Here is a 19,098-nt window from a genome sequence, read left to right on the forward strand (position 1 = left end):
TGCCTGTTGTGAGGACAGTGTTATTTAATCTATCTTTAAACAGCAGCTGAGAATTTACTTTTCTTAATAACCCAACATCCTCAGATGTGGGCAAACATTTAAACAGTTAGAGACCCTGGAGTGACACATGACCAATCTTAAAGTCCATATTACAGCCATGAAGACCTATCCTGGTCACACAGGTGGTGTTTACCTTCAGCGTGACCACTTCATAATGGGCCCTGTAATCACACAACATCCTGACCAAGCTGCATTGTAAGCGATAGCCCTGTGTACAGCATTGATTTCATGGTTTCACCTGCCAACACAGAAGGACAGAGACTGGTAGCAGGTGCAGAGTAAAACACGCCAAAACAATCTACTCCATTTTTTGTCGAGGGCCCCCTGAACTTGTTAGGTGTGTTATTATTAGCAAAATGAATTAAAAACCAATTAGGGTAAGTTGGAAGTAAAAGAACTTGACAAATTACATGGTGAGCGTCTATGAGGTAGGAGCCCAGGATTATACAGTGCTACGCTCAAATCGCAGAATTGATTGCATGATTATATGTCCTGGCTTAGCTTCCAAAGTGTGAGCAATATCTGACAGGGCTGAGCTGGATCCCACTGTGCGAGACAGGATTTTACATTGTCCTTATTAGCTGCAAACAGTGGGGGGAACTAGTGGCTTATGTATAGCATCAGACTGCCAGCAGGTTTTCTTCCTTTGTTCTCTGGCTCTCGCCTCATCTCTGCCTTCTTTCTGTCTCTCACTTTCCTTCTACCTCGACTTGCCATAAGCACTGAAGTGTCAATTTTGAAAAGTGAACTGAACAAAAGCGCTTCTCTGAAAGGATGTGTAATTATCCCCCTTGCTAATTCTTTTTTCAGGGGATGAGGGGTTTGACCGCTTGCCTGGACCAAATTTGTCATGGAAACTACAGAGAGAGATGCATCTAATTACCGGAAAGAGATGGTTCAAGGACAAGAAAGGTAGCACGACAACAACAGAGGCTACAAAACATGGGAATGCAGGCTTGGGTTCCTGTGTGACAACCCAAAGAATTTAAAGCACCACAGAGGGAAGACATGGTTATGTTGACCTCCTATGAGCTCAATCTCTGGGAGGAGCTGTTAAAATTGAAATGGGAGAGTGACAGAGGTTTTAATAAGTCGCTGAGAGAATAGACGCACATTTCTCTGTGCTGAACTGGGAAAACTCAAGGTGAGAGGGTGGGGCGGAGGCAGATGTCAGGCGTTGGAGCTCCGTCATGTTTATGAGTCATCATAAAGGGTCAGCACATCACTTCAGCCTGAGGGTCGCCTTGCTAATCTGGGGAGTGCATTGGGGAGCATGCACACACAGCACTAGCACAAAGACGAAAGAGTCCTGGGGCGGGAGAAAAATTAGTGTACTCTGATGTTCACATGACTACATAATGACTAACAAGGGTAGGTATGAAACACTTTTCTCATGCAGTGTTCAGTCGTTGAACTCCAGTGTATATTTCATTGTTTTAGCCTTCTATCAGGGCTGTTTTCACTCCCTTGTTGTTCAATTTAATGCCATTTCCCTGCAGCTAATATCAAATAATTATCCAGGCAGCAGCTCAAATGAAAACATGATGGATTGCCTCATGCTGTGACTGTGTCACACAGTGCAGACACTCTTAATTGTTGTAACATATTTTTCCTTCCATTACAACTGATGGAGCGAATCAAATCACAAATTAATAAAATCAATATTGGATTCGCGGCCATGTGTCCATCGATTTAGCACACTCCTCCGCAGTTATTAACAGCAGATCTGATTGTCCAATCTTGCCGGCTTATAAAGATATCGAGAAGAGGACTGTAATTTATCCTAAAAGAGAGAATAAAAAAAGAGAAGCTCCTCAAGTGGAATACAGATTAAAAGCTGTCAAAGAAGAGAAGGTGGTGGAGAAAGAAAGAAAGAGAGGAGGGGGGGTTGGATTGGCAAAGTTGGGGAACAAATGAAGGGATATAGGGGGTAAAAAGCAGAGAGAGCACTTAAAGGACAAAATGTAAGTGAAAGGGAGGGAGGACTTGGAAGAAAAAGACTATTAGGACTGAGGGTTTAGAGCTTGTCAGAGGAATACAGAGTCAGAACTCCACCACTGAAGGAGAGTCAGAGTCATGGGTGGCTGCTTCTCTTATTAGACACTCAAATCCTCTAGTCTGTCTCAGGAACTTGGAAAGGAAACTTGTGTTTGGAAGCCCAACCTCAATTGAGCTCCTATTTCTCAAATAATACTCCTCTGCTAATGTAGAAACCTAATCATTAGTCAAAAATGAACTTTTTTTGTTTCTTTTTGGGAGATTTCAGCATGAGATATCCATCGATGTAGTGGTTTAAAACAGAAAATGTAAAGAACTGTCTCCCAAAATTGTCTCATTCCGCCTAAAAGGATCTGATTGCTTTGTTTAGGAGAAAGTCCACTGGGCTGTCACAGATGAATTGCATCTGCACCCCGCAATAAAATGTGTCTCGAGTGACCGTTTTACACTTGGCTTCAAGCTCAATATACAAATAAACGCCTACATGACTTCTGCAGTGTTTATGCTTTGCCAGCAGAATTCTTTATCCTACGATGGCTTTGGGCACCATCCACAGTAAACTCCAGACAAGGTGCCCCCGTTTTCCCTCCCTGGTGCAAGCCTAATAGGCAGGCAGCCCCCATGTTACAGGAACAAAGCTGCCAGAAGCAGTTTTCAAACAATTCAACAGACTGTTTTGACTTGGCTTTTGTCAAGGAAGTTGAGTTTATTATTATAAAGAAAGTGGAAGGCAGGCAGGCAGGCAGGCAGACAACTGAATGGGAAAGCTGTGGGTCCCTGGGTCGTTAAGTATTTCCACTGGACAGGACGGCTATTAAAGTTAGACACAAAGATAGGGAAAAGTCGGCAAAACCAAGCCTCAGCACTGGGCAGGAGCTTTTGTGTGACAGTCCTCCATGTAAATTCAGAAAAGTGACATCAGTAGCCTTAGGTGAAAGGAAACAAATCAGGGTGGGATTTATCTCTATAAACAGAATATGCTTATGAATGTAGAATTTTCAGATTTATGGGGTTGGAAGCTTTCTGGTCTCTGTTTGCGGTCTGACCGGCATTGTCTGATTGTGTTTCAGAGGGCTTTAGTTGTGTGAAGGAAAACAGAAGAAAAAGCAAATCAGACAGAACAAGGCTGGAAACCACCAGCTATCATCTGACAAAGATTTAGCATCTTATTAAACTCTATAAATAGACATCTGCCTTTAAGTGTGGCCAAGAGTCGGATCATAGCTGTTGTTTTTCCCTTCCAAATCCATTATCTCATCCAAAGTTTCCAGTCAGAATGAAAACACTGACAAGCACACTGACAAGACAGTCCTAGTACATGTACTCCTTATCAAGATAACCCCTAGCTACACAACAAGACCCCCAAAAATGGGCATCGCCAAATGAGGCTAATTTATCCCACGCTGTTGCAATAAAATGGAAGAGGGCTGGTAAAAGTGTGACATCTAAAGCCATTTTGTAAAGATGGTATAGGGTGCACATGCTAACCACTGAGTTTAAAGCTGCTGTTGGTAGGAATCGTGTAAAAAACGTTACTTTTTTCTGCTGGGTTTGGAGAAAAGGTCCTAATGCTCATTGGTACTCATCGGTAAGTGGAGTAATTTGAGACTACTGCGAAATCTCTGCGTTTTCCAATGCCTTTGTATCATGCAATGTTATCATTTCCCTCGTTCCCTTTACGACGGACCAGTCATAGCTAATCTCCAATCCTCTGTCCTGATTGGTTAAGGGGCTGCCCCTACTACGTCCCCCGATTGGTTATGAGTCTGGCACTATCAAGACTGCACACGTCGATCTGTGTTGGGGGGGCTAAGAGGAAATCTGGTTGGGAGGGGTAGTGTTGACATTTGAAGTCCCTCTCTCTCAACAGATGTTTACTCTGTGACTACCAACAGCAGCTTTAACTGGTGTAGAATACATGTAAACACCAAAGGAGGACATGATTTAACCCTAAGTGAAAGTGATGGGATCAGGATGAAATTAAAGTATCATAAGCCAATGATCCCAGACTGATTCTCTAACAGGAAGGCTAGAGATCCAAAACTCAATCACTGTTACTCTTTCCATGCTGGAAGTAGAATATTGTGGGTTACAACAAACATCCATCTTGACAACTTGTTAAAACAGTGGCCTGCTAGTTTTGAGAGTTTGAGAGCAAGGAAATCCAAGTCCATATATTGGCTTTTGGCAGGTTGGCATTGTTTGGTCGACAGGGTAAATCAGTGGACTACGCTACCAAAGTAAGTGAGTGGAAATTTGAGTCACTAAGAACTTATTATTGGAAAGATCTGAGAGCTAAATTTAGTATCTAGGAACTAAAGTCAAGCGCACTTGGTGTTTAAATACTGACTGGACCAAAAAGTAGGGAGTTGATTAAAACTGTGATGCTCTTCATTTTCAGTAGCTTTAGTTGTGTCAGCTTCCAGCATGGCCACCTTGCAGACACTCTGACACCGAGAGGCTGAGATGGCAAAATGTGCACATTGCAGAGAGGCTGGTATAAAAGAGCCATCTGCCAGCGCTGGATCACAGGTAGAAATAGTTTTTACTCCCAAACATGAAAGCTCCTGTGAGGCAGGCTACTGAGGGAGCCATGTAAGGACATCAAATGCTAAAAAAGATGGTTCTGATTTGAATTTGAATTATTAGAGTTCACTTGAACCCAGCAGCTGCAGACTACACCGATAATTTGCCCATGATCAAAAATTTTCCAGCCACACAACATGACAGAATTTTTGGCAGGCATATTTGTGGTGACTCTGGTGTTCCACTTCAGAGGTTAGTATAACACAATACCTAAGGTCATATGGTGATGTCCATGCCACTTCCTCAACCCTCACCTGAACTTCCTCTTTGTGTGTTCTCATCCTGTCACCCCATGCTGGTCTGTCCATTCCCAGCCCACATGTTTCCACTCCAGTTCTGAGCATGAGCCTGACAGCGTTTTTCACCTGCTGCACTAATTAAACCCTTTTTGACTTACTCCCTTCAGAGACGCCTCACTAGCCTGGACATTAACTGGCATCCACTGGGCTTAACTGAACCAAAAACAACAAGTATGTTTGGTTTTGTATCAAAAAAGCCAACTGGTCTTTCTTGATGTGAGAGAAACAGTCTTGAAAGGAGTGGACGTGATTCCTCAAATATATTTAAGTGCTATAAAAAGGGGTGGCTGACGAGTAAGCACTTAGGAGAACTATCTGTAAATGACAGTAATTACCACTATATCTGACTGAATACATTTTCATAGATGCACAATTTAATTTCAGCATGTTGTTGACATTTTGGATGAAATACCTGGTCTTAAATTATTTGTCTGTTTCATGGTTTTACAGCCCCTGTAAACTCAAATGCACATACACCTTTATAGAGTGTCATTCTGTGTTAATGTACAGAATAATGAGCATCTAAAAAGAGAGGTAAAAACTGGACTGAAATATTGTCATTTAAGTTTCTGTAACATTTACTGATTTGGGGTTTTAATTGGGCAAAGTTACACTTGGGCATATTATTAAGTAATTGCTGCCAACAACTCTGAGAACAAATCACTTGGCAGCAGTGTAGCGGTTTTCAAAGCATCCTTCTTGCAAAAGATCTTCTTCCAAGTGTTGTGGGCCACAGGTGTTAAGTGTTGCAATGGTGGTGTTGACCGTTTTCTGATACCAGAGATTAGTTTGAGCCATTTCTTTTATTAATTATCTCGACTCATTTTCGGGAGCCTTTTTGCCTTTATTAGATATGGAAGCTAAAGTGGGCAGGGAATTGGGAGAGTAGAGAGAAGGGGATGACATGCAGCAAAGGGTTATGGCTGGGAATCAAACCATGTACTGTTGCAAAAAAGACTTCAGCCTCTGCTCATGTGACATTTGCTGAGCTAAAATTGCACCCACTGTAAGTCATTTATTTTCATTTTCAGGTTTTGGGGAGTTTATTTGTAAAAAAAAATATGGATTTGGCTAATGCTACAGCGCTATCATTTAGCATAGGGTTCACAGCTAATGGAACAAACAGGGGCATCTCAGCTGCTAACTTGTAACTGCTAACCCTGAGAGAGCAAATCATTTTCAAGCCAATCACACAGTGACCAGTTAAGATTGAGATATGAGGGGCACTGGTGGCCTAGCGGTCTAAGCGCTCAACATACAGATGCTACAGTCCTCATCGCAGGGGTCCCCGGTTCGATTCCCGGCCAGTCGACCATTTCCTGCATGTCTTCCCCCGCTCTCTACTCCCCACATTTCCTGTCTCTCTTCAGCTGTCCTATCAAATAAAGGCAAAAAGGCCAAAAATATAACTTTAAAAAAAAAAGATTGAGATATGAAACTGCATTTCCGATGATCTTTATATGCATGCTTCCTCAACTTCTCTGAAAATGTTGGACTCGGTGTACCATGCCGCATTGCAGTTGGTTTCTGGTTTAGGATTCCCCACACATCACTGTATCTTGTATGAAAAGGTAGGCTTGTCTTCCTTACACAACAGAAGAATGGAGCATTGGTATGTCTTTCTTTATAAGGCTGTACTCCTTGAGCTGTCTTCTTATTTATGCTCCTTACTGACTCCTAAAGTTGTCAGTGGCTGTCATCTTCGGTCCCATGGACAAATTCTTTTTGTCATTCCTCAGATTCAATCTGTCTTTGGTAAAAGTTATTTTAATGTCTTTGCTCCCTCATCTTGGTCTGAGCTTCAAGGTAACCTGAAACTGGATTCTTTAAATTCGATTGGAGGCTTTTAAAACTAGGATAAAAGACCATCTGATCAGCTTGTGCACATTTTTTGGTCTTAATACTGGTAACGTATAGATTGATGGATTAGTTACTTGTTACTATATGTTTTGCCCTGTTCTCTTTGTGAAACTTTTCATGCTGCTGTCTTGGCCAGGACTCCCTTGTAAAAGAGACTTTGCATCTCAATGGGACTATTCCTGGTAAAATAAAGGCTAAATAAAGTAAATAAAAAAATGTTTTCCCCTTTGATTCTGATGTAAACATACTGTATAGGGCTGCACTGTGCTGGTTGTAACCTACCATTGTTGTGCACTGAGGTACAGATATGTAAATAGTGTCATCAGCTATGCCAATATGCCAGTCATAAAAACTGTCCAGAAGAAAAAAAGCATCTATTTTCACTGAGATCTTATGGATGGAGTGTCTTAACACTCCGAGCCACATTCCCACAGACTCTAATGCTGTATCTTTCTCTGTCATGAATAAATTACACAACCAATACACCGCTGAAGATGACACAAAAAATAAACATAATTAATGCCATGAAGCGTTGAGAAATGAAGTGTTGTTTTCTCATCACTTGGTGTGTGTATAACAAATACTTTGACATTGTATAAAAACGGTATCTTCTCAATGAGCACACGCTGATAGAACATCATTTTTCACATGTAAACAACACTCTCAATAATATTTCCTGTACTCCAGCAGGGTGTTATGATTCACAGATCACATGACCATCACTTGTCCTCACATCCATATCTGCCACTGCTGTGTCTTAATCTGTTCTACTCAACCAGGTGACACATTCAAGATATTTCGGAGCATCTGGACCATTACTAGCACGCCTGTTGATTGGCTTGTTGATGAGTCACTGCTGTTCATGGGAAATGAGAATGGATAAGCGCATTAGGGTGGTGTTGTAGAGTGTGGAAGAATAAAGGAATACATACTGTAGGGCACACATTCATACTGGACTTCAAGGTATTTGTAGGTTCCTGGGCAGGGGTCAGGAAATACATCAGGTCCGGCCACAACAGCACACTGGGTCCGGTTATTACATCTGCAACACAAGAAGGGGACTATTAGTGAAAAATGCAACAATAGTAACATCAGACAGTCTCTAATACAGAGAAAATATACAGCAGCATATTAGTCAGATGTTTAGTATGTGGGTAATGGAGTTGAAAGCATTTAATTCTGTAGCAGAGATTATGAAGATTGAGAAGCTCCGTTGGTTAAGGAAATAACTCATCCACTCTCTTTCCTTTAATACGTATTGCCTTGAAGTACACTTAGAATTGAGTCGCTACAACAGAGCACTTGGAAGAAGTGCCATGTACCTTTCAAAATAGACGTACGATTTCCATGTTCTTTCAAGATAAGAAAAACAACCCTGGTGACATCATCAAGTTGACACATCTTACACAACATGAAAAAATTGGGATTTCCAATCGGCTCACACTGGCTGTTACTTGACAGAAAGGGTCTTCACGGGAAATGTGACATAGAATCCAGCTAATGCTGCTCTAAATGGAGTCATTTTTTTCAAAATACACACCTTTTGAGTGACCTAACTCAACGCAAGTAGAATGTTATATTAAAAAGTTATAAAATACACCTGCTTGGGACCAGAGTGCGTAAAGAGATGATCAGATTTGAGGTCATTCAGATTAGAATTACATGAAATTCAGGGAAATGATGGATGAACTGGTGATGATTTCATTACTCAAGTATAAATTATGGCTATCAATGAGGGTAAAAAGATGGTAACACATTTGATAAAGAAATTAGGCGATAAACCTGGAGCTTTGGCCACGTTATATGTCTAATTTGGAAATCAATCCAATGAGATGTGCTTCTGAAAGATGTGCCTTTAAAGTGGTGCACATTGTGGTAAGTTTTTATCTGCAGACATTTGAGCTCATCTTCTTCCCTCCATATCAGCGTATATTTGTCTTTGATTAGTGATTCCCAAACTAGTTTGTGTGACCCCTTGAGGAGGAGCCCAGAGTTATGACAGGGTGAGTACCAAAGCTTCACATAGTCCTGCAATGCTGGCAAGGAAGACCAACTTTGTGAAAGATAAGATACATTCTATATATGTATGGGAATTTGTCAGCAAGGGATTTGTCTGATACTGTGTTTTTAAGTTAATGGATGTATGTTGGTGTGTTGGTGTGTTGGATGAGGGACAGAGATGGCTTGGAAGTGTTTTCATCTACCAAAGGGGGGCCCTGAAGAAAAAGTTTGGGAGCCACTGCCATACACAGTACTTATAAGAAAGTAGTATAAGAAAATAGCCCAAGATACAGTCTAGAGCTGAGGTCCTCAATAGGCGGCTCCCAGGCCGCATCCGGCCGCCGAACTGTTATTCCTTCACTCTGTCTTTTGGTCGAGTTGCTGCGTGTTTACCGGGACTTGTCTCCATGTCAACGATACGCAGACAGGCTGTTACTGGGTTACTTAGAGTCCACTGCTGCAGTGCAATTTTTAACTTTCACTTTCGTTTTTGGAGCAGTTCACATATTGGCACTTTGCCAGCTGTAGGACCCTAGAATGCACGGAAATGACGTGTTCCAGGTTTGCTGCTCAAAGAAAAGTGGAAGGTGAAAATCAGCGATTGAAAGAAGAATGGAGTGAAACTTTTGCATTCAATCACCCTCCAACCACCACAAGACCAATGTGCTTAATATGCCAGGAGACTATAGCTGTGCTGAAGATTTTTAATTTGAAATGGCATTATAAGACGAAGCATAGGAATTTTGAAGAGAAATTTCCTAAAAATTCAGAGGTAAGAACTACAAAATTAATGCACTGAAATCTTTATATCAAGCTGCAAGCAGGACTCTTGACACATCGATGACACAAAAACACAACAACATTTACAGCAGTTCATATTTGTGTTGTTGTTTTGAATTATTGTATATGGTCTGACCGACCTCATTAAATGGACCTTTGGTTCATTGAAAAAAATATTTGTGGCCCTTTAAGATTTGCATTTGAGTACCCCTGATCTAGAGTAAGCTAATAGAACTGATTAAATCATAAAGTAAAGGGTATATTGGAGCAGAATTGTGTGACGTGTTTAATGGTGATTATGACATTCACCCTCCTTTTAAGGATCAGGAGTCACTGTCATGGCTAAATTCATGTCTCTATTCAGAAGCAGAGTTGGACGTCATGGACAGTGTACCAGGCTCTAACCCATGTTACAGGTTACATTCTTATTAACACATGATGGATGGCAGCCGTAGAGGTGGGGAGGAGAGGGTAGACACAATCAACTGAGTGCGAAATCAGTTCCAACATGAAATGTAGGTCTTCATTAAAAAACACAATTATGGTGCCGATGGTGTTCTCATGTGCCATTTTGTTTTTGGCAGTCATCAATCACAGCCCTGCTTCATATGCACAAAGAGCCACTCGCTGCACATAATAGCAACGCTTATCTCACAACATTAACTCTTAAATGTTTTGAAAGGTATTGGTAATGTGTCAGGAGAGTGAAACTCAGGAAATGGAGGTTTGTATGTGTTCTATTGGAGCAGGATACAGTATACATGTAGGATCGCTGTCTATCAATTGTATACACATTTACAGAGTACCGTTATCTTACAATATATAAAGGTATTTATCCCCAGCAAGGCATTCACAGTGTAAGTCTTGTGAAGGTCAAGGCAGGGTCTGACACAATGATTCATATGCCACAATTAAAGGATTCTCTACACCTTAATTAACATTGATTGGCTGCCGACTAATCAATTGAACCAGTGAGGGACAAGCAAAAAGGGGCCCATCTCATTTCAAGCCGAGCCAGTAATGAGATATGGTCTGTCGAGCCTCTCCCATGTGAGCTTTATGGGTTCATGAACCTTGCCCCCCCTCAACCCCCCCACTCTGCCACTCACGTCTGCTGTCTGCTGACTGTCCCTGCCAATAAAGAGTTAATTCCTCGGTAGTAAATGCCAGTCAAATAAATAAGGGGTCAAGCCCATGAAAGTGAGAAACAATTATAAAGGCCCGACACAGCCTTCTCATCTCTGCAGCTTTCCTCCTTAAGACTGTTTCTGGTTTATTCTATGGAGAACTGAGACAGTGTGCATGGGGAGGTTGTACTGAACGAGTGAGAACACAAGTTAAGATTAAGTGTCACATAGAATTAGAAGTGAGGTGGAAAGATGTGATGTAACCATGAGCCTTGAAGCAGCAACAAAACACACTCAAATGGAAAGAGGAGTGCACATGGATGGCTTTGTAGCTAACAGTCGGTGGGATTTTTAACTGCTTGGACAGTAAAAAAAAACAAAAAAACATAATGTGTGTACATGTGTGTATTAGGGATAGGTCATGATTTTCAAACTGTTGAGTATTCATTTACTCTTTTTTTATATATATAATGTGATTATTATTTAATTTAAGGATACATTCCCCCACTATTTTTACCAGTGCCTGGTTATAATGTGCGATCCTGCCAGACAGTGACGGTAGTACATCTGAAAGCTGTTTGCTAACCATATTAAAGAACAAAAGAAGAAGAATACTACCAGATTACAAAGCAAAATAAAAAAACATTAGCGACATTTGCTAAAAATACAGGTGTAGCACTGTAAGAATCAGAACCAGAGAATAACACACAGACTGCACATGCACAGTCTACTTGACGTTATGTGCACATGCACGCCATGCTACTTGGAATGATAATTAAAAAGACCGCAGTGACTATCGAATAGTAATTTGGCTTGATATGCCCATCCACTGTGTGTGTTCCTGCAGAGCTCCTGCTCTGTCACAGAGGAAAACCCATAGCTGTGTTTGGGGCAGCTCTATTCTGTATTGACTGTCAATTTAACAATGCACTAGAGTTGAATTTTTTACATTGTGTTGGTAAATGATTTGCTAACAGGCCACACAGCGATGCGTGGTTGTTTGAGTAACATTTTGAGGAACTATAAGATATGTTAAATGAAGAAAATCAGGTATTTGTGTCCTTACAAGTGAAGATTGGTCTCACAGGAATCCGGATAGCTTCATTGAGTGCAGCTACATTTTTGTAATGGTGAATTGAGTGATGATTGAAATGTTAGAAAGTAGTTTCTGTTGTAGGTTTTATTCAATAACTCGGTAAAATGTTAAGAAAGGCAGTTCTAGAAGCTTACATTTGAAAAGATCAACATTAGGTTAAGCATGTGTGCCTATGAGCAGAGCCCCTGCTGTTGTGCAAAGGAAAACCTGTAGTTGTGGTGAAAGCAGCCACATTTTGTCTGACTGTGAATTCACATTTACATATATAATTTGACAATCTGTTGTCTGTATCAAATGTTGCATGAACTTCTTTAGCTTCATAAAATTCTTTACTCTATATATTCCTGATCATGTACTCACAAGTTCATTGTTCTGCTTTTTGTATCCATAGTTTGTACAGTATAGTATAAATAGTAAAAAATATTTCTATGGGTCCCAACAGAGAGAGCAGGTATATATTTATTGTTTCATTCAATTATGTTGCCCAAAGAAGTTCAGCAAGCCCCAAATCAGGATTTTAATCATAGTTTCTATTGACTTCCTCTTAAGGGATTAAACATCAAAATGTGTATTTAACCCGCATTGCAAAACCTAATCCCAGCCTCAACATCGATCTTGACCCATATTCAAAATCCCTTTTGCGTTTTTACCTCTGCACAAATAATACCTCCTAATCAGTTTTCTGTTTGTACCTCACAGGAGGGAGAATAAAATAAAGGTGGAGGAATAATTACAATTAAATGGATCAAGTGCAAATCAATAAGGAGAGTAGGAGGGCGATCAATAGCCGGAGAGGCTGCACCGCGCCACGTGCCACTACCACTTCACAATTACCAATTAGGGGGGGTAATTAGGATTTCATCAGACACTTGGCTTTGGTGGAGCCCTTTGAACTGGCAGGGGGAGAGGAAGACATATCCTCATTATAGTGGTATATTACAAACATATAAATATGTATAGAGTTTAAATATGCAATATAGGAGGAAGGAGACAGCAGGTGGTTGGGAATTACTGCAGACTTAACGCTCTAATTGGCATGTTGCTGGAAGCTCTGTAAACCCAACCACTGGCTAAATGTCTCCTTTGAAACACACAGGAGTCAAGCATCAGTTTAAGAAGTTAACAGCTCTTCATTGGACCAATGGCCTCAAAAGATGAAGGAGTACATAACCTTAAACTCAAGATAAGATTCTCAAAGACGACCCATAATTTGCCAACCACACATTTTTTTATCCTTATTCCCGTTTTCCTCTCTTCCAGCTTATTCCTCCTGTTCCCTCGTCTGCCATTTGTTATAACTGGCAGATTAGAGCTCAGACAGCCAGCTGACGAGGAGAGATGTGGCACAAAGCACAAGAGCCCTATGTAAGCACAAACTGTAATGACTATAACCGCCGGCTGATCCCTGCTGCTGCCTCTGATGTCAGACGGTTCGAGTCCCAGAAGTCTATTGACCACAAACTTAAGACAAAAAACAGAAAAATATGAGTTGATGAATGGGTAAATGAAAAAATCAATAGAAGAAAAAGTAAACAGCTGCTATTCAAAGACAAGGAAGGTGCAGATGCTGTTGAAGCTAGACAGATTTGTCCAAATTGGAGAGTAATACCGGAGAATTGGTGTGCGCCACTGTTCCCTTTCAGAACTCAAATGAGTTATATCAGATGAAGAATACCACCTAAGTGGAAGTAGAAAACGGTTCGTAAGCTCTTAAAAGTTCAAGAGAAAATAATAGCAATGTTGAATCTTCTTTCAATGTGAAAACTTGCTTTGAGTGCTTCTCTATTGAATCCATATCAAAATAGTTTGCTTGAAGTAAGTCAAATAAGAGTGGAGACGGTTCAGCTGGCATTCGGCATCGAGGGGTATGTCTCTCTCTGTGGAGTTCTTCCACAGTTCGGATGTGTTTGATGACACAGTTCCTGTCAGGAAGCGCAAACTCTTCATTTGCTTTCAGTTAAAAAGAGCAAACAGAGTGGCCCACCTCCAAGAAACTCACGCACACACATCCGTACCAGTTCTTGATCTAAGACAAGACAAAGACACACAAGGTACAAGGTGCTTTAGGGACTCGGGTGTGTGCGAGTGCAAAGACAAAGAGCATGTTGGCATTGTTTGATTCATCTGCAGAGTGCGTGTCTGTGCCAGGCTTTGTACACACTCATTTGTAAGACAGGCAGAAAAGAACGGAGAGGGAAAAAGTGACGGACGGGTCAATATCCCGTCTCTCTTTTGGAACCCATTACACTTTAGTGATGGTCTTCGCCACCAACGGTCGACTTCATTCATTATCTTTCCCAGCTGCACGCCGCCACATCCATCTTTTCTCATTCAACCTGTCTCTTGGCGCCACACGAAAAGAAAAAAAACCTCCAAAACTCTGAAAACCTCCAGAAAATGTAACAAAAAGAAAGAGAAGCAATGGTCTTGAGCCTGTGCATTTTACTCTTGAGAGGAATTATTAAAAAGTAACTGCTGAGTGTCGATTAGTGTAGCTCTTTTACAGATAGAGGAATTATCAGTAAGACTCCCAGTGGAAGCCCATTGTTCACATAGAGAAGCTTGTTAAGACGCATATGTATCAAGTTTTCTGCTGGGGGAGCTCCTATAGAATAATGTATCATTTATATGTTCCCATTATTTGGAGCTACTTTAAAGATACCCCAAGCTGCAGATTATCAGACAACTCTAACAACCATGCTAATGCTCTCTTAATGCACGTCATTGAATTCAGTGAAACCACAATGATTTTGTTCACACACCCACTTTAGTGCAACTTAACAAAGGGCTGTTTCAACAGATAGAGTTACTGACAAACATATTTTATTCATGTTTTGTTACTCATTATGGGTGGTGAGTGGCAAAGCTATTCATTTCATTGTAACATCTGCTGTAGTATCATTTTCACAATGCCCTGTCGAACCAGATAGTCCCACACAAAAGTTTATTAGTGCCTACTTGTGAAATGGTCCTGGCACTTTGTCATCGAGTGGAGTGCTTGGGTTTTGTCCAATTGGTTTCCATTTGTTGTACTTTTTACAACCCCAGTTCTGAAAAAGTTGGCATGCTGCGAAAAATGTTCCTTAAAACATAATTTGATGGCTTGCAAATCATTTAAACTCTACATGAAATTAAAAAATCACACAAAAACAACTTATCAACTGTTGAAACTGAAAATTTGTATTGTTCTACGAAAACTATATGCTCATTTTAAATTTGATGCCAGCAACACTTTTCAAAATATTTTAACCAGAGGCATGTTTATCATTGTGTTGCATCAGCTCTTCTTTAAACAACACTTGAAATCTTTGGAAACCAAGGGGACCAGTTTCTGGACTTTTGCAATGTGATGTCATTTGCTCAGTAGTTCAGGTTCTCCTTTGTCATACTTTTTGTTTCATGATGCCCCAAATGTTTTCAATAGGTGATGAGTCTAGACTGCAGGCAGGGCAGTTTAGCACCCAGGCTCTTCTACTAAGGAGCCATACAGTTGTTATTTATAGAAACAAAGTGGTATAGCATTGTCTTGCTGAAATATACAAGGTAGTCCCTGAAAAATTAATAGTCTGGATGGTGGCATATGTAGGCCCAAAACCTGTATATATCATTCAGCATTAACAGTGCCTTCCCAGATGTGTAAGCTACACATGGGCCATGGACCCCTATGCACACCCATACTATCATGGATGCTGGCTTTTGAATTGTGCACTAATAACAAGCTGCGTGGTCCCTCTCCTCTTCAGTTCTGTGGACATAGCGATCATCACAAATGGGCTCAGGTCCACCGAAGTTACGGGCATCATGTGTATATATGGGTTCCTCTTTGTATGGTACACTGCTTGCAGCAAAGAACTGTGTTCCAATACAATGATTTTGGAAGTGATTGTGTGCCAATGCAGTGATTTACACCACAGAGTCATGACTATTTTTATTGCAGTGCCACCTATAGCCCTAAAGGTCAAGGCCATCTGGTATTGATTTTCAGCCTGGTCCTTTCTGTAATAAGATTTCTCCACATTCTCTGATTATTTTAATTATAATATTATATACTGTAGATGAAGTCTACACATTCTTTGCAGTTTTATGTTCAGGCATAGTAATGTAAAACTGCTGAACTATTTGCTCATGCAGTCTCTCATATCTTGATGAATGTCTTCTCATCTTCACTGCTGAGACTCAGCCTCTTTGAAACGCCTTTTTTATTCCCATTCATGTTACTGACCTGTTGCAAATGAACCTTAATTTTGGTTTGTTTCTTGTTTTAGCATTACAAAAATGTTAAATGTTTTTTTGTGCCTATCCCAATTTTTTTCTAAATGTGTTGCTGGCATCAAATTTGAAATGAGTATATATTTTCCATAAAAGAATAAAGTTGTTCATTTTCTCTTAACACAATCTCAATTCAACTAAGGGTTTTAATGACTTTAAAACCATCAAAATCTGTTTCGCTCATTAATTTACACAGCTTCCCAACTTCTTTCTTGTAGTTGAAGGCACAATAGATGAGAATGTGTGATGATTTTCAATTAGCAAGTACAGTTTGCTTCATTAAAATGCAATGGTACTTATTCAAGCTCCATCCATGAATCCATAGATCTAATCAACTCCAGTGAAAAACACTATTTTTTAAATTTACTTTGCAACAAAAAATGTAAAGGGACTTCCTCTAATTTTACCAACAACGACCTTTACATATCTTTGGGAGTACTGTTGCCCTTGTGAAAGTATTTTTTACAGCCCTTTGTGTCTCCAGAGAGAGCTGCGTGAAGTCTGATAAGTTGCCTCAAGTGCTTAAGACTACAAGTTTGAGAATGAAAAGAAACTCTGGAGGTGTGTGAAGTTAGAAAGAAGTGAGCTTACCAGACCTCTGTAGCCCGCTAATCTGCGCTCGAGGCTAGCGGCTCAACGCTACATTCCCTGCGACTAGCATAACACCCCTGAATCAGGTTGCACAGTGGGTAATGTAGGCACCAGATTTGACAGGGATGTGGAATAGAATGAAGAAAAAAGACAATATCTGTGATTCTGCTGGACCAACTTTCATTCTTTGTAATTTATAAGCATTATAAAGATGTTCCCATGAGCACCTTTAATCATTGTGCCTATTTACTCCATGAGGTGCGTCTGTTTATCAACCTGCTTTTAATCTATGAGACGGCAGTCAGATGGAAAGATTCTGCTTAATCTTTGAAGATTATGTGGTAATTTTGTATTTCCCAAAACAATATAATGATCCAAATCCAGTCACAGAAAATACTGATTGTAACTACATCATTTGAATGCATCATAACAACAACACAGTTGACATCAATTTATAAAACTTTCCAGAATATTTCCAACATGTTGCCATCTTGGTAAAGCTGAGGCCCAAGAGAGATGTTGTGGAATATGTAATGAGATTGTGGTCATCATCATCATCAGCTACTCACTTAGATTCCTACAAATACAGTTAGGAAGTTCAAGCCAAGGTACAAAAATAAAGAAAACACAACTAAAACCATAAAAAATGACTTTGGGCAGCAATAACGAAAGATTATATGTGTAAAACAAGGGAAGTTCATGATTTGTAAGAGTTTAGATGCAGGAATGTAACCTGAAAAATATTAAATAACCATAAAAACAAAGGGTTAACTTCAAGGTCAAAGACAGTAACAATCAAAAACCAATACGATTACCATCTAAATCTTGAAATGATATCATTGCAATATATCTAACTGTTTTTTTACTGATAAGGTTTGGTTATGTCAGCTAATTCAAGAATTACCTGAATGTCTGTCCCCCTGTCTGCACATTCTCCAGCAGCAAGGGTATTGTAAGAATCAATTTAAGGACTAGACAGTGATGTCACTGTCATAACAAATTAATTAGTCAACCACAAGACATGTCTACGTCACGGCTGGTGTCATCTACGGCTCTTTGGCAGTTTAATTTAAGACTGCATCACAACGTCCAGTGTTCATGTTTCAACTTTTTTCATGGAGCGCCAGTTTGGCCTTGGGGTTGATTGGATACTCCAACTCTCTAACTCCCCAATTGCTGACTCTATTCATTATTCTATCTCATATAATTCCAGAATCTTAAACATGTCTTGTTCACTAAAACAACAAAGCAACTGAAAAGCAAAGTGATCCAGAAAGCAGCAACTCTACCACAAGGGATGTATAGTCGACTACACGATTCAAAGGTGTTACCCGCAGTGCAACAAATTATTGATACTTCCATTTTTGTAGACCCAACATGCCGTTCATATGTTATGTCTAAGCTGTGGCACAGTAACCCGCCACTTGCCAGGGCTGTAGCTCCGGGTATTGTCTTCTGTCATAATGCTATCATGCTCTACTACCCGAATGTAAACAGGCACAGATGACAGATGGTAACTCGTAGTGTGGAGTAATTTGGCAGTATTTTAAGCTATGAAACAGAGATACAGTGTATCTTGGCTGCATCTGCAATGCGTAACCAGCACAGGGATGTGAATCTCAACCTACTAGGAGGGCTGAAGTCTGATGGTGCCTGCCCTGCTATTAGCCACATAGCAAAACAATTTGACAGCGGCTTAGACCCTGTATTCATCCATGTTACATAAATTGTGGGTAATTTTTACAGTTTTCTGAGCATTTTTGGACTTATTGGAAAGTTGGAATTTAAAGGTTTTTTTTAACAAGCAGGATATTAGTCACTTCAAACTCCCCTAGTTACCACCAAGCCACTGAGACATGCAATTAAACTATTTATACTGCTATTTTTTGTGCCATTACTGCCCAAAGGAGCTCAGAAATGTGCTCATTTGTAATATGCATCACATAGTACATGTTCTGCGTCATGAGCAAGCTGAGCAGCTGTATCATAACAGCCGGGGTTAAAAAGTTGAGACCGTCTTGTAAGAACTCTGGCTTTTAATCTCTCAACCTAACTTTTTTTCCTTTCAGTCAGAAATCAAATGGACATTCCTTCCCTAAGACATAACCTTTAACCCACATGTTCTTTGTGAATCCAGAGGGTGATAACTGATTGCTGCATACATTTCCAAGCAGCCTATACACCAAGATGTTGTACGCAGAAACATGCACACATCTATATCCTGTTACATTATCTAAAACGGCATCCACATGACAGGTTCAGTTTTTATTGCTGAGCTTAAGAGTTTGTTCCCAGAAAGCCAGGAGAGCCACTCACCGTGGATTAAAAAGCTGAAGTGGAAGAAGACAGGGAATGAATGTATACATTTTAAACACAGTGGCAGAAGTGTGGGTGTGCAGTATTCAAAGTGCATTGCCCAGGGAGCTTCCTG

The 19,098-nt window shown here is 40.3% G+C and overlaps 1 protein-coding gene across 1 annotated transcript in view; it reads right to left on the reverse strand.

Moving 5' to 3' along the window:
• LOC117807151 (adhesion G protein-coupled receptor L3-like) overlaps nucleotides 1–19,098 on the reverse strand; it is a 309,664-nt gene that overhangs the window by 146,168 nt on the left and 144,398 nt on the right. Inside the window, exon 5 of the mRNA XM_034676232.1 lies at nucleotides 7,736–7,845. Within this exon, the coding sequence (XP_034532123.1) occupies nucleotides 7,736–7,845 (110 nt within the window). The remainder of the gene's footprint in view (nucleotides 1–7,735; nucleotides 7,846–19,098) is intronic.

The sequence above is a fragment of the Notolabrus celidotus genome, chromosome 23 (genome assembly GCF_009762535.1).
Source record: "Notolabrus celidotus isolate fNotCel1 chromosome 23, fNotCel1.pri, whole genome shotgun sequence".
Taxonomy (NCBI): Eukaryota; Metazoa; Chordata; class Actinopteri; order Labriformes; family Labridae; genus Notolabrus; species Notolabrus celidotus.